Below are 21,400 nucleotides of genomic sequence, written 5' to 3' on the forward strand. Positions count from 1 at the left end.
GGAGGTGATGGGCCCAGTGGCCATGATCTTCGTTTTTTTCGTGTTTTTTTACGCACGTGCGAAAGCGCCGAATTGCAACCCGCACTTGTGCAGACGCACTGCTGCGGATTGCGAACGTGCCTCCAGCACGGATCACATTCGCAACCCGAGCGTTCGCTGTATTCTGTTGGGAGCTGCCCAGAGTGGCTGGGGAAACCCAGCCAGATGGGCAGGGTATAAATAAATTGTTGCTGCTGTTGTCACATACCCTCCAAGTGCCCCTATTTTCCAGGGACAGTCCCGGAATTACAGAAGCCATCCCAGTTTCTGAGTTGATCCCAGAATGTCCTCCTTCTCCTTTTTTTCTCCCATCCGTGTCTCGGAGAACATGGGTGGGTGGGTGAAAAAAAGGGAATCCTGTTTGTACTGAAAATAAAACCCCTGCACCCAGTGAAGGAAGTGGTGAATGTGGCACACAAAGACCTCCCTATCATCATGAAGGAAAAGGTCACCCATCGACTGGCGATGGAAGCGGGAGCGACTGCAACTTCCCCTCCTTCCCAATGTGTTGACTTGGTAGCAGGAGGGGGGGCGGCTGGGGGAGGGAGTGGGAACGCAGCCTCTCCCAGGCTTAACTGTGCCTGGCAAAGCTGGCAGGGCCTGGCGAGGGGGCGGGGAGGCGGCCCTGGCACTCCTCTCCTGGGATTCAGGCTTCCACAGGCCGGCTCCATCCCTCGCCCACTTCTGCCTGCCGACACTTGTCTTTTTCTGGGTGACTGCAAATGTCTCCTTGCTCTCTTGCCGGGGATGGCGCAGCTCTCCCTTGACGCTGGGGAAATTAATAATAATACAGTGGACGCTCGGGCTGCGAACATGATCCGTGCGGGATGCACATTCGCAACCCACAGCATTCGCAACCCGCAGCGCCGCGTCTGCGCACGCACAGGTTGCAATTTGGCGCTTCTGTGCATGCGCAAACCGCAATTTAGCGATTCTGCACATGCGTGACTGCCAAAACCCGGAAGCAACCCATTCCGCTACTTCCAGTTTTCGGTGGTCTGTATCCCGAAAAAACTCAACCTGAAGCAGCTATAACCCGAGGTAGGACTGTAATAATAATAATAATAAAAAATTATTTATACCCCGCCCTTCCCGGTTCAAAAACCGGGCCCAGGGCGGCTAATTTAAAACACTTTAAAACACTTAATTATAAAAGCAGCATAAAATACAGTATTAAAACATGAATAACAAAAAATTTCAAAAATCCATTAGATGATCCCCAGGGCTAGCTGGCTGAATTGGTCCTCCTTGGGCCAGCGAGGAGGCCAGGGGAGAATGAGCTGTGGGGTCTCAGAGCGGGTGATCTTCATGAAAGGGGAGGGGGAGGGAAGGGAAGGGAAATTCTCTCTGAAAAGTCAGGGTTTTGCTTTCCAGAAACCCAAATTGGAGAGTGTGCCAAACTCCAATTTCCCAGAAGGCTCAGCGGCTGGTGCAGTGTGCCGGGTGTCTCAAGAGAGTTTTTTCTCCAAGGCTAGACCACCGAGCGACCCAGACTCTCCCCTCTGCCCCTCGCCTCCCCTGTCTCTGAACCTTGAATGTATGGTGGGATTATTGCAGTACCATTTTTGGGGGAGCTGTTTTTAGGCTGATTCTGCCCCCCTCCTGCTTTGGTTGATGTTGTTTGGCATGGGAAGGGCTGTAGCTCTGTGGGCAGGCAATCCACTCTTCATGAAGAAGGGCCTGGGTTCAAGTGCAGCTGGTGTCTCCACTGCTGCCAATGAGTGTGGGCAACACTGAACTAGGTGGACGAGCAGCGCCCAATGCTCCTATGTTTGTTTTTATCAGTGATATATATAGTAAATACGTGTGTGTGGTATTTATTGTTCAAAGATATACAAAAGTTCGTGCCCAAGGCAAAGTATTTTTTTATAATACACTGAAATAAAAGAAATGTTTAATTGAAAAGGGAATGGAGTTGGAAAGAAAAAATAAAAAGGGAAAGGAAGGAAGAGAGAGAGAGAGAGAGAGAAGAATAATGAATATAATATTATTATAACAATGGCATATTTTGGTGATGACGTTGATGGTGTACCATAAACAACCCTGAACATTTCTGCTGAAGGATGGTGTGTTTGTGTGTGCTTAAAGGTAAAGGTAAAGGGACCCCTGACCATTAGGTCCAGTCGTGGCCGACTCTGGGGTTGCAGCACTCATCTCGCTTTACTGGCCAAGGGAGCTGGCGTACAGCTTCCGGGTCATGTGGCCAGCAGGACTAAGCCGCTTCTGGCGAACCAGAGCAGCGCATGGAAACGCCGTTTACCTTCCCACCGGAGCGGCACCTATTTATCTACTTGCACTTTGACGTGCTTTTGAACTGCTAGGTTGGCAGGAGCAGGGACCGAGCAACGGGAGCTCACCCCGTCGCGGGGATTCGAACCGCCGACCATCTGATCGGCAAGCCCTAGGCTCTGTGGTTTAACCCACAGATAAATAAGAAAAGCTAGTTTTTCAAATGCTCCGCAACCTCCGAGCATCCTTCCCCGACGTTGCCTCTGCTGCTACAGAGAAGGCCTGAGATATATGTGGAGGAGACCTGCTGTGGGAAATGCAAGGGCAATTCTGATGGCATCTTCCTCCCTCCTTACATTAATTAATGTTCCACCGATAAACTTCACCTGCCCTTTGAACCTGTGCAGAAGAAATTCATGAGAGCACAAGGGGAACCTGGCAGCAGGATCAGACCCAAGGCCCACAGCGGCCATTCGCCTTCCTGGCAGATCATGCCTTGTGAGTGACACCTGCTTGTCTTTTCCTCTGCTGCAAAACCCAGATCAGCCTGTTTCCCGCACTCGCCATGATAAGGCTGCCGGCCTGGGATCAGGGTTCACAACCCCCAACATGCCAGCCAAGGGAGACCCATAAATGATGGTGGTGTTTTAAAGGGGCACCCAGAGGAGAGGCCACATGCACAGACTGTGCCCAAAATATGCCCAGAGACAATCATTCAGTCCTTACATTAACCCTGCGAGGCAGTTGAAGAACCTAAGCTGAGGTGAATACTGGCCCCAGGTCACTCCATGGTCAAGGGACGGGATGCGAAACCCGGTCTCTTCCAGGTCGTTTCCGGGAACAATTCAAAGTGTTGGTGCTGACCTTTAAAGCCCTGAATGGCCTTGATCCTGTATACCTGAAGGAGCGTCTCCACCCCCATCGTTCTGCCCGGACACTGAGGTCCAGCTCCAAGGGCCTTCTGGCGGTTCCCTCACTGCAAGAAACCAAATTACAGGGAACCAGGCAGAGGGCCTTTTCGGTGGTGCTGCCCACCCTGCAGAACGCCCTCCCTTCAGATGTGAAGGAAATAAGCAGCTATCTTATCTTTAAAAGACATCTGAAGGCAGCCCTGTTCAGGGAAGTTTTTAATATTTAATGCTGTATTGTTTTTAACACTTGATTGGGAGCCACCCAGAGTGGCTGGGGAAACTTGGCCAGATGGGCGGGGTATAAATAATAAATTATTATTATTACAATGGTACCTCGGGTTACATACGCTTCAGGTTACAGACTCCGCTAACCCAGAAATAGTGCTTCATGTTAAGAACTTTGCTTCAGGATGAGAACAGAAATCGGCGGCGCAGCAGCAGCGGGAGGCCCCATTAGCTAAAGTGGTGCTTCAGGTTAAGAACAGTTTCAGGTTAAGAACGGACCTCCGGAACGAATTAAGGACTTAACCCGAGGTACCACTGTATTATTATTCTTATTATAGGTCCTAAGAAGAGCACTCTAACCACTACACCCCGCTGCCAGCTCCCACCCTTCTCAGCCCCTGCCTCCAGCAGCCGGGAGTTTTCCCGCTGCCGAGCGCTGCCCATCCTCGGCCCTTGGGTACCATCCGCCGCGCATCCCTCTCCGCCGCTGCATCCCTCCGGCGCGCAGCCTGCAACAAAGGTTGGACTCCATCCCCCGGCGTGCTTTGCGAGGCAGGGGCGGGGCCAGGCGGGCAGGAGGGGCTGTGGTGGGCGGGGTCTGGGGACAAGAGGGAGCCACCCCTCCCCCTCCCTCCCCCCTCCCCCCCCCGCCCCGCTCGGCAGCATCAGCATCTCCCCCCTCCCTCCTGTTTTGCTCCTTCATTCTCTCGCATCCGCGGAGGCAGCAGCTGCTTCTGCTGAGCTGCAATGAATGAGGCTCCCGCCCGGGGAGCCCGGAGCCTTGCCCGGCCGCGACGCCGCCTGGAACCGCCGGTGGGTCACCTCGGGAGGAGGCGCCGGCACTAGGCGGGCAGCCAGGCAGCCAGCTTGCCCCGCGCGAAGGTAGGAGGCGAGGCCAGCCAGCCAGCCAGCCAGCCCAGCTCTCCAAAACAAGAGGGGCGGGCTGAAGATCTCCCCCCCAGCCCAGCCCAGCTTTGCCCAGCGGCGGGATGCGCCAGGATGGGTGGCTCAGGGCGCTCCAGGGCTGCGGCGGGATGCCCGGAGCGGGTCACGCCTAGCCGCATCCATTGTGCCCAGCGAGGGGACCGCTAGCCGTCGCCGCAGCAGTCTCCTGTCAGCAGCAGTGCCAGTGTCGCAGCAGCAGCAGCAGACCGAGGCAGGAGAAGCCCCCATGCCCAGCCCGCCCCCCTGACAGCCACAGGTCGAGGGGGAGCCCGCCAGGGGCAAGGGAGGCGCCATGGCCACCCGGCCGCCCAAGAGCAGCGAGGCCCTGAAGGTGGTGGTGCGCTGCCGGCCGATGCACCGGAAGGAGGAGGCGGCAGGCTACGAACGGATCCTGGACCTGGATGTCAAGCTGGGGCAGGTGACCATCCGGAACCCCAAGGCCTCCCCGGGGGAGCTGGCCAAGACCTTCACCTTCGACGCCGTCTACGACGCCAGCTCCAAGCAGGCCGACCTGTACGACGAGACCGTGCGCCCGCTGATTGACTCGGTGCTGCAGGGCTTCAACGGGACCATCTTTGCCTACGGGCAGACGGGCACGGGCAAGACCTACACCATGCAAGGTGCCTGGGCCGACCCGGAGAAGAGGGGCATCATCCCCATCTCCTTCGAGCACATCTTCACCCACATCTCCCGCTCGCAGAACCAGCAGTACCTGGTGAGGGCCTCCTACCTGGAGATCTACCAGGAAGAGATCCGGGATCTGCTGGCCAAGGACCAGAGCAAGAAGATGGAGCTGAAGGAGAACCCGGAGACCGGCGTCTACATCAAGGACCTGTCCTCCTTCGTGACCAAGAATGTCAAGGAGATTGAGCACGTCATGAACCTGGGCAACCAGGCACGCTCGGTCGGCAGCACCAACATGAACGAGTACAGCTCCCGCTCACACGCCATCTTCGTCATCACAGTGGAGTGCAGCGAGGAGGGTCCTGACGGGGAGGACCACATCCGCGTGGGGAAGCTGAACCTGGTAGATCTGGCCGGGAGCGAGCGCCAGAGCAAGATGGGCACCCAGGGGGAGCGCCCCAAGGAGGCCTCCAAGATCAACCTGTCTCTCTCCGCCCTGGGCAACGTCATCTCGGCCCTGGTGGACGGCAAGAGCACCCACATCCCCTACCGGGACTCCAAGCTCACCCGCCTGCTGCAGGACTCCCTGGGCGGGAACGCCAAGACCATCATGGTGGCCACGCTGGGCCCGGCCTCGCACAGCTACGACGAGAGCCTCTCCACGCTGCGCTTCGCCAACAGGGCCAAGAACATCAAGAACAAGCCGCGGGTCAACGAGGACCCCAAGGACACGCTCCTGCGGGAGTTCCAGGAGGAGATCACCCGGCTGAAGGCCCAGCTGGAGAAGAGAGGGATGCTGAGCAAGAAGAGGAGGAGGAACAGCCGGAGGAAGAAGTCGGCCGGAGGGGAAGGGACCCCCGAGGCGGAGGACGGAGAGGAGGACGGGGGTCTGGAGAAGGACATGAAGAACTACCTGAAGGAGCAGGAGGAGAGGCTGGAGGAGGAGAAGGCAGCCATCCAGGACGACCACAGTCTGGTGAGCGAGGAGAAGCAGAAGCTGCTGCAGGAGAAGGAGAAGATGATCGAGGAGCTGCGGAAGGAGCAGGAGGCCACGCAACTCCTGGCCACAAAGTACAAGGTAAGGCTCGGCTGTTTCTAGGTGGCGCTTTGCACATGCACGCAGCAACTGCACAGCCCCCACACCAGCCCTGCAAGGCTGGACCCTGTATTCATGGAACTGTAGAATGGTAGAGTTGGAAGTGGCCCTACAAACCTCCTGCAGTGCAGGGATCATAGCTGACAGATCCCTGACAGATGGCTGCCCAGCCTCTGTTTAAGGCCACCTTTTGAGGGAGACATCTCTTGTTGTCAGAAGGTTCTTCCTCATGTTGAACCTCCTCCATTGTCATTTGAACCCATTGGTTGGGGTCCTTCCTTCCAGAACAGGAGAAAACAAGCTTGCACTGTCTTCCAATATCTGAAGATGGCTCTCATTTCATCTTTCAGTCTCCTCTTTTCCAGGCTAAACATCCCCAGCTCCCTCAAGTGTATCCAGGCCCATTACTCAGATGAACAAGCAGGGGGGTGGGACAAAGACTCTGCAAAGGACATCCAGGCTGTCTTCAAGGCCACATGCACGATGGTTGAAGGAAGGCAGCCCTTTGGCAGCCTTGCCCACTTCCCCTCCCAATGCTCTCCCTTCCATCAGAGGTGAAGCCGTGTTCTGGTTCCCAGTGCTGACTGTCCGTGGTCCTGGGGATGTTAACTATCTGAGGATGGTGGGATCCTGCATCCGGCAGCTCCGGGGACCCACGGCTCACGTTCCGCCTGCTGGGCCCTGCACCTGGGTGTCCGGCTTGCGCTGGCCGCAGTGGCGGCTGGGCCTGCTGCCTCGGTTTCTGCGCTGTCACGTCTGAGATTCCTTTGCAGGGGCTGTCAGAGGCTCCTCCATCTGGCCTCCTGGCAGTGGGAGTGGCTGAGCCGAGGGGGCAACAAAGCCCAGGAGGGGGTCCGGGGCTAATCAGCTCCCGCCACACAACAAAAGCAGCCGCGCAGAAACAGCCACATCCCTCCCCGTGTGGAGGTGACCTCCTGCGCACACATTGGCCAGCCTGAGGCAGGAAGGGAGCCGGCTAAGAGGACCCCCCTGCCTGTCCAAGGGGGTCTCCTTTTGTCTCTCCAAGTGGCTGTTGACAGAAGCCGCCGCCGCTGCCTCCCTGCCTGTGGCATCTTCTTTTCCCGCAGCCCCTCAATTTTGGCACCTAACCCCCCCCCAGATGGATACCCTGTGCAAATAAATGGGTCTGGGGTGCAGCTGGGGGCTCCTGTCCCCTGGACCTGCCTTTGGCTGTGGACAAGCACAGCGTGACACCCTGAGTCAGCCACCCCCCCTGCCCCCAGGGGTGGGTGGCAGGGAGGAGCCCCTCGTGGATGAGGGTGTGTCTCAGGCTTCCCAGCACTGTCCCCCCCAGCCCAAGACTTGGCCTCCGGCCCACTCTGGTGACCGATACCTGCCATGGGGCGCTGGCCACCGTGAGACAGGCTCTGTGCTGTCCTCTCTGGGGTGGCGCTGGGGGGCACAAGCCCAGGTTTACAGGGAGGTCCAGGAGAGAAGGCTGGGGTCTCGGCGCCTGGACTCCACTCCCGAAGAGCCCTGCTCTGACCCACTGAGGAGGCCCCCCTCTCCCAGAGAATACAAGGATCCAGTTCTGCAGAAACCCCGCACAATTTCTTTCTTTTTAAATCATTTTTATAGATTTCCCAATAAAAAACATCCAATTAAATATCCAATCATAATACTTCAATGAAAATAAAAAAACTTAAATCAAAAAGATCAAATTATAGTCTTAATTATGTTTGTTAATTTCTCGGAGCGCCCCACGGTCTCTGAAGCGTATCTCCACATCTTAGTCCTGCTTCTCCTGAAACCCCGCACAATTTCGTGCTGATGGCAGCAGAGTCGGGTCCCAGGCTGGCCTGCTCCCCCGCCCAAAACAAACGCAGCATTTTAAAAGTTGCTGGATCAGGGAGAGCCAGGCGGAGACGCTTACCCTCAAGGAAGCAGCTCACTGCGTGACCTTGCGCCGCTTGCTCTTGCCCAGGCTGGCCTACCTCAGGAGGCCGTTGTGAAGATAATAGGTGTGCGTTTGTGTGAGACCCTTCCGCCTTCCCCATGCCTCCTTGGAGGGAGAGCAGCAATAAACAAAAGATGAATGTAGATCACATTCTCCTCCGAGAAATCCTCTTCCACACCCCCTGCTCTACCTCTTGTCTTCGGACACGTGTGTAGGCCATGGCTTAATTTGATCATGTGAGCAGGCTTTAGCATATGCGCCACCAGGGTGCAAAGATCCACCCAGCACCCCAAATTTAGTTAATTTCGTGTGTGCGGTGCCGTTGAGAATGACAAGTGCCATCGCTGAGTCTGAGAAGCGCTGCTGTTGTGAATGACAAGCGCTGGCGCATCGTGTCTTTGGTAAATAAGCGCACAAAGTCAAAAGTCCTTAAGTGAAGCAGTAGGTATACATTTCAGTAATACCTAGGTATATATGTATTTTGTTTTTTTAGCTTGATTATTTCATAACAGGAAGATAGTTAAGGGGACGCAGATGGCGCTGTGGGTTAAACCACAGAGCCTAGGACTTGCCGATCAGAAGGTCGGCGGTTCGAATCCCCGCGACGGGGTGAGCTCCCATTGTTCGGTCCCTGCTCCTGCCAACCCAGCAGTTCGAAAGCACGTCTAAGTGCAAGTAGATAAATAGGTACCGCTCTGGCAGGAAGGTAAACGGCGTTTCCGTGCTCTGCTCTGGTTCGCCAGAAGCGGCTTAGTCATTCTGGCCACATGACCCGGAAGCTGTACACCCTTGGCCAATAAAGCAAGATGAGCGCCGCAACCCCAGAGTCGTTCACGACTGGACCTAACAGTCAGGGGTCCCTTTACCTTTACCTTTTAGATAGTTAAGAGCTTAAGTGGCTTCAGCAATGAGTGCCTGGAGCTCCCCAGAATTCGACGCCCGGGTGCCCCACACCCCTTGCACTCCCAGGTAAAGACGGCCCTGGATGTGAGAGCCTCGTAACAAAGAGGGTGCCTCTGAGGATGGGCAGAGTGCTTCCCCCTGGACCCCCTTTGTGGACCGTCCACATGAGCTCTGCCTCGTTGTCACCCTGCCAGGTCTGTCCTCCCCTGTCCCCCCCACAACTCCCAGGGGCTTGCCTGGGGGGCTCAGCCTGAACCAGAACAGAGCAGGAGCTCAGCCACACAACCTGCACTCAGTACTCAAATCGTATTCTCAGTCCTGGGACCCAGGAGGCGGAATCATGCCTCTGAGCATGCGCAAACCACTGGCCCATCTTGGCCAAGTAACCACCGCAACGGACCTAGGCACACCTAATAGTGGCTTCTCTCTTCATGCTCTCAGAAGCCCTACAGGATGAGGGTGAATTTAAGCGCGCACTGACTCCCTTGACAACCTCCACCCATTCCCTTAAGCAGGGAGGGTCACGATCCTGCTTCTCCAATCTCCCCTTTGCAAATGTGACGTTTTGGAGGGCTGGAGAAACTTCCCTGAATCTTCGCTGGAGAGGGATTCCATTTGGCTCTGCTCACTGGTGTGGGGACAGTCCTCTCTGCACATGCCCAGAGGCACTCTCTTCTAGGTTCTTCTTGGGAGTCTTCTTGGCACTGAGAGCTGAGCCCCTCTGTGGATTTGCGAGGGGAGAAGGCAGTGTGGAGGACAGGGTGGCACGCCTGGTGAGGTAGAGCTCAGAGGACTCAGAGCACGTGCAGAGTGCAAAAACTGGCCCTCGATTAGGTGGGACCTTGGGACCTTGGAGAGGGGCTAATGAGCCACAGCAAATCTTGGGGAAGCGAGTTCTGTGGCCAGTGGTCTTCCTTGCCAGAGTATTTCTCAGTTAGGAGGGTGGAAGTTTCCACTGGGACTGCGGCAGGGCAAAGGATTAGGCCTCACCCACTGTCAACACATCTGCATATTTCCAATATGAGTGCAAAGAGTGATATTTAGCCTGGAGAAGAGGAGGCTGAGAGGGGACAAGAGAGCCATCTTCACCTGTCTGAAAAGCTGCCCCATGGAAGAGGGAACAGGCTTGCTTTCTCCTGCTCCGGAGGGTAGGACTCGAACTCACAGCTCACAAGAAAGGAGATTCTGGCTGAACATCAGGGAGACCTTATTGGGGGCAAGAGCTGTCCGACAGTGGAACGGTGAAGACCTCTCCTTCCTTGGAGGTCTTCAAGCAGAGGTTGGGTGGCTGCCTGTCAGGGATTCTTTGGCTGTGATTCCTGCATTTCAGGGGGTTGGACTAGATGTCCCTTGGGGGGCCCTTGCAAATCCGTTCTTCTGAGAGAGGCAGGGTTTTGGTGGGGTACAGAGTGGGGCCTTCCTTGCCACCAACATTTCACCTCGCGACATTCCCAGATCTCCTGCCCAACCACCTCCTGCTATCCTGGAACCCATCTCTGGATCCTGGCAGCGGTTGCTCAGTGGTGAGAGACACGCCCTTTGCACATGCCCAGGGGCACTCTCTTGCTTGTAGTTTCTGGGCTCGGCCAGGCTCATCCTTGCTTCAGCTTCCACAGGGAGCCTGCTGCATCCGACTGACCCCTTGCAGCTGCACAGGAAGGGGGGCAGAGCCTGCATGAATGGCCCCCTCTGTCCGGCACTGTCGCTCCCCCCCCCCCAGTGAACAAGGACAATGCCAATAGCGAGGGGCAGGCGTGGGTTGAGCCTTGGGAATCAAGGGCCCCCTTGTCTTTGGATGGCGACGGAGGCGGCTTTGCGAAGAGAGGGGTGGGAAGGGGGTCATGCAGGGAAACCAGTGGGGCTCCAGCAGCCCTCCAGCTTCCCAGACCCCTATCTGGGCTGGTTGGGTGTGTCATCTCCACCCCCCTGGGGAAGCTGCCCTCTCTCAGCCCCCACGGTGTGGGGAGAAGCAGAGAAAGTGCGCTCAGAGCGTCGGACACGAGGGACCCGGGTTCGAATCACCGCTCAGCCATGAAGCTTACCTTGGGTTAGTCACCCACTTTCGGCCTTGCCTACCTCACAGGGTGGTTGTGGGGATTCAGTGAGGAAGGGGGGGACCAGGGGCTTCTGGGAGGAAAACGTGAGAGAGAAACACAGTGAATGAATGAATATTATGGGCTTCTCCTGGCACAGGGAGATGGGAAGGGCTCATCCGCCCCCGTCCTCTGGACAGGAGGGTGAAGGGGCTGCCAGGAGCCCCCCATGACCAGCTGCAAATATAGTTTAATGACTCACAGAATTGTAGTCAGAGGGGACCCATAGGGCCATTTAGTCCAACCCCCTGCAGTGCATGTTTAGGAAGTCAGTGATGCAGTGTCAGAGTCAAGCCAATGCCCCAAGGATTTCCATGTCAGGTGTGTTTCACCCCCCCCCCCCGAAAACATGTGTTTCCTCCTCCAACTTACTTCCTCCAAATTAATTATTATTATTATTATTATTATTATTATTATTATTATTATTATTATTTTATTTATACCCCGCCCGCCCCGGCCAGAGTTGGGCTCAGGGCGGCTAACACCAGTAAAATTACAGTGAAAACATAATGGGGGGGGGAACCAATTTAAAATACAGCCTCATTAAAATGCAATTTAAAATGCAGCCTCATTTTAAAAGTAGCCCATAGATCAAGACCGTAAGGGGAGGGAAACATGAGGGTCAGACTGAGTCCAGACCAAAGGCCAGGCGGAACAGCTCTGTCTTGCAGGCCCTGCAGAAAGATGTCAAGTCCTGCCGGGCCCTATTCTCTTGTGACAGAGCGTTCCACCAAGTCGGGGCCAGTACTGAAAAGGCCCTGGCCCTAGTTGAGACCAATCTAAGCACCTTGTGACTTGAGACCTCCAAAATGTTGTCATTTGTGGACCTTAAGGTCCTCCGTGAGGTATACCAGGACAGGCGGTCCCGTAGGTACGAGGGTCCTAGGGCTTTAAAGGTCCAAACCAGCACCTTAAACCTGACCCTGGACTCCACCGGGAGCCAGTGCAGCCGGTAAAGCACTGGATGAATGCGATCCCATGGCAGGGACCCCGTGAGGAGTCTCGCTGTGGCATTCTGCACCCGCTGGAGTTTCTGGGTCAGCTTCAAGGGCAGCCCTGCTTAATTAATTGCCCACCCTTCACCCTAAGGTCCCCCGGGTCCAATCCTGGCACAGCCAATCCAGAGGCTCATTGGGGAGAAAGTGGGGGCGGGGATATAGATTTCACAAAGAAAGCAAAGGTAACAGATCCAGGCCTTGCAGAGGATGGAACACTGTGTGCCTGACTCAGAGTAGGGCCACTTCTCTGGAGCTGCTGCCAGCCTGGGCTGGGGAGGGTGGGAGGACAGCAAGCTTCTTCACGGGGAAGTGAGAAGGGGTTCCCTGGCTGGAGGGATGTGAATGGCAGGAGGAGGGGGCAGGCTCCCCTGCTGCTCCCCTGGGGATGCTTGCTGCTCGCCGTAGGTGAGCAGACGAGAAGTCAGCTGCAAGCCTCTGCTGGTGGGTAAAGCGGCCTCCGCAAAAGGCTGCCTTTCACAGGGGGAATGTTCAGGGGCAAAACGAAACAAGTGCAATGCATTCTGCCGGCCTCCACAGTGCCGAGGACTCTGAAGGGCCAAGCGGTCGGGTGCTTGGAGCGACGAAGGTCCTTGCAGGCCAAAAATCCCCTTAACCTGGGACTGTGTTTTGCCACTGGCGGCTGTGCTCCAGGGTTATAGGCCAGTGGCTAAGTAGGGCGGAGCATGCAGGGAATGAACCCGGGTCCTTCGAATCATTGCATTGGAAGGGACCCCCAAGGATCACCCAGTCCAACCCCCTGCAATGCTAGAGTCTCAGCTAAAGCATCCATGACAGACGGCCATCCAGCCTCTGCTTAAAAACCTCCCCTCCACACAGAGCAGGTTCTCTACCTGGAATAACAGGAGCTTGTCAGCAAAGAGTTTGAAAAATCAACAAATACTTTCTCTTTTCCCATAGCCTCTTCCCCCCCCCCATCTGTGGCTCAGGTGTTAAGACACCTTTGTGTTTGTTTTCCATTTGCAGGATTTGTGGCACTGATGACAATGGTGTGCTTTTTATTTTGAAAAAAGTGTGTGTGTGTGTGTGTGTGTGTGTGTGTGTGTGTGTGTATTCTTACTACCATGTTACGGAGAAATCATTTCTGAGCAGGGATCTTGAGAAACACCATTGTGAGAGGCGCCTGACCTAATTTTGACAGCGAATGGGGCGAGAGTCATACTGGTAGGCAGCGTAGCTGGGCTTCCTCTGGGAACGACTCTGTGAGGCTTGGGAGATGTGATTCTTCCTGGCAGAACAGTCTGGTGGAGGAGGCAGCAGCAGCATCCTGATAATGGCAGTGGGAGGGGGGAGAGGATGGGGGGGGGGACAGTGCTGGGCAACAAAGCCCATCTCCTCCTCCTCCCCCTCCATTTCGCTGACATTCAAACGGAAGGCTGTTGTTGTTGGACAGCTTTCGGCTCTGCTCATATTTTGCTCCCTCCTTCCTGCAAGGAAGCGTGCGCGGAGCGTTGCGGTTGTGGAGGAGCAGAGCGGAAGCGCAGGATGCTGTGGAGGGCATCATCCCAGCCAGGCCTCTTGAGAAGGTCAGCTTCTCTTTGGTGGGAAAGTGGGGCTTGAGAAGCTAGAGCTGGTGTCAAGAAGAAGAAGAAGAAGAGTTTGGAGTGGATATCCCGCTTTATCACTACCCAAAGAAGTCTCAAAGCGGCTGACACTCTCCTTTCCCTTCCTCCCCAGAGGAGGCAGGGCTGAGCCGGGTTCTCAGGTGGCCGAGGGCGTTCCCTGCCATCAGCAACGCTGGGAAGGAATAAGAACTGCAGAACAAATGGGGCAAGGGATGGCTCAGGTCGCAGAATTCACATTTCCCTTGCTCTGTTTTGTTTTGTGTACATGCAAGAGGTACACGCAGCCCCATGCAAGGAGCAACCTGAGAGCCCCATTGGTCAGGCCCACTGAGCCAAGATGCCTGGCCTGGCTAGCTGCTGCACAGAATCATAGAATTGGAAGATACCCTTAAGGGTCATCTAGTCCAACCCCAGCAATGCAGGAACCCCTGGAAGATGGTCCTCCAACCTCCTCTCTCTCTCTACTGCACCTTCCTCTCTGTCCCCCGGTGGCTGCTCTTAATGCAATTTGCTCTTTGAAAACACATTTGCAGGGTGGGTATCCATTCCATGGGTCTAAGATACACATCTGGGCTGCATCCAGTGATTTGGATTGGCGGGGGGGGGCAGGAGGATCTGTGGCCCTGCCTTGCAGTTCGTCCAGGCGAGTCCAGAGACCACAACATCAACCCAGGGAGATCTTGGGGGCTGGAGAGTAGGAAGAGGCATTTGTCAAGACGAGAGATCTTTGAGCAGAGCATCTCCGGAGGGAAAAGGTGGGAGGAGAACCTGTTGCCCGGCAACCGACTCCGCTGAGCATCATTGCAGGGAGTTTTCTTCTCCAGAGCAAAGATCTGCAAGGCACCTCCTTTGGTGGCATTTAGGCAGGATCCGTTACCAAGGCTCCCCATGTTCATCTTCGCCCCACAAAAGGGAGCTGTGGTGGTTGCTCTCTTGGCTTGGAATTCCCAAATCACAAGTTGGTAGTCATCTGCACCCCAACACACAAACACATCAGCTTCCTCTCTTCATGCAGGAAGAGTCTGTAGCAGAGAGCAGTGCAGATTCAGAGGCAGCAGTTAAAGCAGGAGGCCATGGGGCAGAAATCAGTCAGGCTGGTGAAGAAGCCAGGGGGTCTCCCCCTCCTGCTGCAACAAGCTCTCCTCCCAACTGGTCTCCCAAGACCAGGAGAGATATGAAGCAGGAGGAGCATAGTCTCAGATTGCTTGGGAAGGACCTGGGCTGGGGGAGGAGATTTAGGCAGCTGTGGGAAGGCAGGGAACCTCAGTCCCCACAACTGCCCCATACGGGCAAGATCTCCCGGGATGAGCTGCTGTGCTCTAGGCCTGGCCTCCTGAGTAGAACTTGTTTCCATTAATAAAGAGTTGGCTCCACTTACACCATGTGATTATTGCTGACCTGCTCCTGAAGGAGCGTCTCCAACCCCCATCATTCTGCCCAGACACTGAGATCCAGCGCCGAGGGCCTTCTGGCGGTTCCCTCACTGCAAGAAGCAAAGCTACAGGGAACCAGGCAGAGGGCCTTCTCAGTGGTGGCACCCGCCCTGTGGAACGCCCTCCCATCAGATGTCAAAGAGATAAACAACTACTTGACATTAAAAAGACATCTGAAGGCAGCCCTGTTTAGGGAAGCTTTTCATGTGTGACATTTTAATGTATTTTTAATCTTTGTTGGAAGCCGCCCAGAGTGGCTGGGGATACCCAGTCAGATGGGTGGGGTACAAATAATAGATGATGATGATGATGATGATGATGATGACGATAGAGTGGCCGGCCGGACTGATAGCTGCTTGCATGCAGAGGGTCCTGGGCTCAGCCCCCATGGCGTCTCTGGGTTAAGGCCACTCACCACCACCCCCTGCCCTGTCCAAAACCCTTGAGAGCTTCTGCTGACCAGTGTCCTAAGCGCTGCTGAGCCGGGTGGGCCCAGAATGGTCTGACCTGGCCTAAGGCCACTCCCTGCGTTGTGGTGCTGGTCGCCTGCCCTGCCTGGGTCTGGGGAGGTGGTGCCAATCAAAGGAGCTCTTTGGGCAGCCTCAGCTGCGAGGAAATGTCGGCAGCGCTGGTTTGCCTTGCCAGAGTAGCCGAGCTGATGATGAGCTCAGACCCGGGGTCATTTCTGCCTGAAAGCAGGGAGTGCCCTTTTAAAGGCTGGAAGTAATTTTCCACAATGTTATCAGCACGATATGAAGAGGAGCTGGCGTAATAGGCGGAGAGCGACCCAAGGGCCTGTAATATCTGGGAAATTAATTCCACGCCGTCTCAGTTACGGCCGCGTCCTTTCGAGGGTGGCTGCTTTGTGAGCATGCAGCCCCTCTCCCATTTCTGCACACGGGCAAACAGCGCAACGAGCTCATCCGTGTCGTAAGTTGCCCAAGGATGCTGCGAAATCTCAAGGAAGGGCTGGCTGGCAGAGGAGTCTGCCGGCGCTGCTTGGAGCTCTCCACCATTCTACCTAATGATCCTAGTTTGCTTCAGGGAAGAGAAGTGTTCCCAAACTGCTTTAGGTCCCTTCCTTGGTTCCATCAACTCATCCTCAGTGCCTGCCCCAGGGAAAGCATCATTCAGAATAGCATCATGCACCAAGGCAGATGGCAACACCGTAAAATTCAGAACGATGAATTCCACATGGATTCAAAATCCCGTTAAAACTATTTAGCTGAGTTAATTCAACAAAAGTGATGAACTTGATCCCGTGAAACCAGCTTTCCAAAGTCATTTCCCCCGTTTCCTCCTAGCACACACACATACACACCCCGAGGTAATTCCATATAACACGCAGCCCTAGATATCAGGAAGAACTTTCTGATGGCAAGAGCTGCTTGGTCTATCAGGACAATAAAGCTTGTATAGCGTTGCTCCATTCTGAAGGATGCACACAGAGAACAAAGTATCTACAGATTAAGCTTCACCGAGCTAGATAATGCATCCAGAAAGGAATTGTGAAAGTGTCCTATATGCCAGGGAAAGAAATACCTGCCGATGCACTAACCAAAGTTGTTAACAGGGAGCAACTCGCTGTGTTGTTGTTGTTTAGTCGTTTAGTCGTGTCCGCCTCTTTGTGACCCCCTGGACCAGAGCACGCCAGGCACTCCTGTCTTCCACTGCCTCCCGCAGTTTGGTCAAACTCATGCTGGTAGCTTCGAGAACACTGTCCCACCATCTCGTCCTCTGCCGTCCCTCTGTCATCATGTACCAAGGCAGATGGCAACACCCTAAAATTCAGAACAATGAATTCCGCTTTGATTCAAAATCCCATTAAAACTATTTAGCTTAGTCAATTCAACAAAAGTGATGAACTTGATCCCATGAAACCAGCTTTCCAAAGTCATTTCCCCCGTTTCCTCCTAGCACCGCCCCCCCAGGTAATTCAATCTCACATGCACCCCTAGATATTAGGAAGAACTTTCTGATGGCAAGAGCCGCTTGGCAGTGAACCAGGTGACCTCAGAAGGTGGTGGGTTCTCCTTCAGGGGAGGTTTTTAAACAGGTTGGATGGCTGTGATCCCTGCATATCGGGGTTGGACTAGATGACCCTCGGGGTCCCTTCCAACTCTAAAATGCTGTGATTCTTTGGGTGGTCTGGCTGAGGATGCTTCTTTCAGGGGTGCTTCCTCCAATATATTCCAGGGGCAGAAGTGGGAATGGAAACAAAGCATGAGATAATGTTTTAAAAAGACAGAAAGGGAGGGGAACCCCAATTTATTGGTCCCCGTTTGATGGATGAGAAGCTTTCTTGAGTAATGAAAGACAAAGATGAGTCCCTGACGGGGGCTGTTCGTCATCCCCTCCAGATGATCCCCAGAACACCAACCACAAGGCATCATTTAGCATTTAATATTGTCTGAGTCTCTCAATCTAGGAGGGAGGAGGGGAAGGAAGAGAGATGAGAAGATGAGAAATAGTCAGCCCTCTGTTGAACTGAGAAGCGTTTTTTTAAAAGCCCAGGATGCCCTGCCACATCACAGAGAATGCTGAAACATGACCCCTGGATTGCACAAGGGCCATGTGGTCCAGTGGGTGGAGCACACCATTTGAATGCAGAGAGGTCCCAGGTTCACTCCCCCCACACCCCACACCCTGCCCCACACCCGTCTCTCTAGGGAGGGCTAGGAAAAGACTCTTGCCAGAAATCCTGGAGAGGTCTTGAAATTCAGCGCAGGGAAGAAATCCTGTTCCATTTGCCTTCCCGACTCCTTGGCAGCTGGCCTTTGAAATCCTCACTTCTCCTGATTTTGTGATGTGGCTCCCGACCAGATAAGACAAAACCAGGCAGAAATGTGTGCAGCGGGGGGGGGGGGGAGCTGCGTAAAATGCGCATGGTGGCAACAATAACTGTAGAAGCACGGGTGCTATTAGCAGGCATTGCTTGCGAAAGCAAAAATGTGTCTGTCAGGGAAAAGGGCACACAAAGGGGCATGGCTCTGGAGAATGGAGACCCTTTTCAGTTTTTTGTGAGTCTTTTAAAAACAATCCAAACCGTTGCAGAATTGGGGAGAATTTAAGCTTGGGAAAATGAGAAAGCTTGGGAAAAGAAATTGAATCATCCGGTTTGCTTTTTGCTTGTTCTTAAATCTCCTTTTCTGAAGGATTGTTCTTCTCCAACCAATCCAAGAGAACCTTTTATTAAAAAAGAAGAAGGGAAATATAGATATCTCTCCCCACTGCAGTAAGGCTCTCTGGACCAGCACTCATCCCAAACTGCTCTCTGGGCCTGGATAATCAGAAGCAGCTTCCCTCCTGCAACTGCACCACCCAAAGATCGTGTCTGTTCACAGGAAAAGAGACATGCGCATGCACTCACATAGAGAGACACCCCAGCTTGTTCCAATTATGACAGCAGCAGTTATGCTTTTGTTCCAAAAGCACAACACGGTCGCTTCATGCAGACTGGCAATGCCTGAACCTCCTGCCAGGGAGAGAGGGGAAGTGTGTGTGTGTCTTTTATCTTTAGACAAATTCATGGAGGAGGAGAGGTTCCTGGAAACCACTGGAGGGGAGTCGCAGTGTTAGAAAGTCAGATATATAAATGAATTGCCAAATGGCACCCTAAACTTAGGTTATGGTAGCCAAAATGGAATCAGAAACTCCAAGTGTCCCTATTTTCCACAGACGTCCCTGATATAGAGAAGCCACCACGGTTTCTGATTTAATGTCCCGCTATTCCTTAGAACGTCCCTATTTTCACCGGAGAAATGTTGGAGGGTATGGAGTTATCTGACCCCCGAGCCGTCTGAAGGCAGCTTTGTATACGGAAGTTTTTTAATGTTTCACATTTTGTTACGTTTTTATATATGTTGAAAGCTGCCCAGAGTGGCTGGGGCAACCTAGTAAGATATGTGGGGTATAAATAGTAAAATTATGGTTATGGGATGGGACGTCCCTATTTTCATAGGAGGAATGTTGGAGGGTATGCCGAATGCCTAGGTGCCTTTGTTTTTTTGTTTTGCAGAGAAGTGTTGTTGTTGTTGTTGTTGTTTTCATTTCTATACCGCATTGTATTTGAAAGAACAAGTCTCAAGGCGGTTTACAAGCACATTAAAACATCAAATACAGTCACACCTCATGTTACGTTTGCTTCAGGTTTTGCGTTTTCAGGTTGTGTCCCGCTCGAGCTGGAAGTACCGGAAAGGGCTACTTCCGGGTTTCACCGCTCACGCATGCGCAGACGCACAAAATGACATCATGCGCATGTGCAGAAGCAGTGAATCACGACCCGCACACACGCAGACGTGGGTTGCGTTCTTTTCAGGTTTCGAACGGGGCTCCGGAGCGGATCCCGTTCGCAACCAGAGGTACCACTGTGAAACAATCCAGAATAAAACATAATCAAGCTTCAAGGAAAATATTTCGGGTCCATCTCTGAGTGACTCTTTGCTTTCCCCATTTGCCATCCTGGCATCCAGAGATCTCAATGCGGTTGCCATCAGACTTAGGCCCATTGCAAAACGCGCCTGGCACCTGGCTGATTTCACCGAGGGTCTTCTGGTGGTTCCCTCACTGCGAGAAGCCAAGTTACAGGGAACCAGGCAGAGGGCCTTCTCGGTGGTGGCACCTGCCCTGTGGAACGCCCTCCCACCAGAAGTCAAAGAGAACAACAACTACCAGACTTTTAGAAGACATCTGAAGGCAGCCCTGTTTAGGGAGGCTTTTAATGTTTGATGTATCACAGTATTTTAATATTTCTTGGAAGCCACCCAGAGTGGCTGGGGAAGCCCAGCCAGATGGGTGGGGTATAAATAATAAATTATTATTATTATTATTATTATTATTATTACTATTACTAACACTGGAGAGATGGCATGGTGCTTGAATCCTTGCAGCAGTCCTCTTTGGAGCATCTTGTTGAACAGGATGCTGGACTCGATGGGCCACTGGTCTGATGCTGTTCTTCCCCCTGGGAGCCAGTGTGGTGGAGTGGTTAAGAGCGGTAGTCTCATAATCTGGGGAACCAGATTCGCATCCCCGCTCCTCCACCTGCAGCTGCTGGGTGACCTTGGGCCAGTCACACTTCTCTGAAGTCTCTCAGCCCCACTCACCTCACAGAGTGTTTGTTGTGGGGCAGGAAGGGAAAGGAGAATGTTAGCCGCTTTGAGACTCCTTAAAGGGAGTGAAAGGCGGGATATCAAATCCAAACTCTCCTTCTTCTCCTTTTAATGCATCCTTGTGAAACTGAATAAGGTTGTTACGGAACGGTGTGCGTGTTCGCCTTCCGAGATGGATTCCTTTGGGTCTCCTCCAGAGCAGATGGCGCATGTGCTGGGTCTGTTAGTGCCAGGCTTCCTCTGTGAGTGTGCCTCTAAGTGCAAATAAGTGTGTAATTGGCAGAGGTGTGTTTACGGCGGCATGTGGTGCCGGCGGTTTCCAGTTTCACTCTTTAATCCATTTAGTTAGCCTGCTCCTGCCGCAGAGGCCTCCCCGGAGCCAGATGTCGGTGAAATTGCAACGCAGGCAAGGAGGAGAGGCGGGAAGAAACCCTTTCAAGACACCCCCCGCAACACCCGCCTGCCCTGGGAAGCACCCTCTGGGACGGAGGGAGGCTTCGATCCATAGAATAGCCAGTGGGGGAGAGCGAGAAATAGTTACAGCCCTGCCAACGGAAGCGCATTGCCTGCTTGCGGTGACCTATATAAGTGTGCTAGATGCAGGGTATCTAGAGCAGTAGGCCCCCTGAGCTTGCAGCCAGTGAGCAGCGTAAGGCGGTCAGGAGGCCTCATTGCTTTGGTCCCCCTGCGGCCCCCCACCCTTCCATGCCGCTCACAGAGGGGCCTTCATCCATCCATCTATCCATCTATCTCCTCCTTGCGTGTATTTTCATTTAGCGGGCCTCAAAAGACATAACAAAACATGAATCTGGGTAGAGAGCAGGAGAAAACCCCCAAACCTGAAATCTTAGTAGGGAAGGATAAAAAGAGAGATAAGAAAAAGAAATAAGGAGGACTTCTGATTGTCCATCAGCTGATAATGTATATAAAGATTATTCAAAATGCTCAGTCCAGGATCATGTCCAGCTGTTCCTCAGTCTGCCAGGTGGTGTTTCAAGCGAAACAATTTTTCAAATAAAGCAAGAAAAGGCACAGAGGAGTAGCACTCCAAACCCTTTCTCCCTCCCGGAATTTATCCCCAGAGACCGGTGGGACTTTTTGTTCCCTCGCTTCCTTGAGTGGCTGTGTCTGGAAGTGTCCGTCTTGCGCAAGCAGCTGTTTCATCCAAGGTGGGCAATTTCCAAAGAAAGCTTATTTTGCTGGTGAGCCGAGTTGGACCGTAGCAGCAATAATCCCACAGATTACAATATGCAGAAATTGGCTTACCTCCAAGGTCTCAGTTTAACAGGATT

At 53.7% G+C, this 21,400-nt stretch overlaps 1 protein-coding gene and 1 long non-coding RNA gene across 3 annotated transcripts in view; one reads left to right on the top strand and one right to left on the bottom strand.

The window, feature by feature from the left end:
- Positions 1-21,400, bottom strand: part of LOC310842222 — a 274,827-nt gene that overhangs the window by 127,899 nt on the left and 125,528 nt on the right. The gene's annotated exons all lie outside the window — the stretch shown is intronic.
- KIF3C (kinesin family member 3C) overlaps positions 3,961-21,400 on the top strand; it is a 45,049-nt gene continuing 27,609 nt past the window's right edge. The window contains exon 1 of one of the 2 annotated variants that reach the window (XM_083733308.1): positions 3,961-6,051. In XM_083733308.1, coding sequence (XP_083589434.1) covers positions 4,642-6,051 — 1,410 coding nt within the window. In that variant the 5' untranslated portion in view covers positions 3,961-4,641. The remainder of the gene's footprint in view (positions 6,052-21,400) is intronic. The other variant, XM_083733307.1, reaches the window with a different exon arrangement.

This window comes from Podarcis gaigeae (assembly GCF_964106915.1).
Source record: "Podarcis gaigeae genome assembly, chromosome: 3".
Classification (NCBI taxonomy): Eukaryota; Metazoa; Chordata; class Lepidosauria; order Squamata; family Lacertidae; genus Podarcis; species Podarcis gaigeae.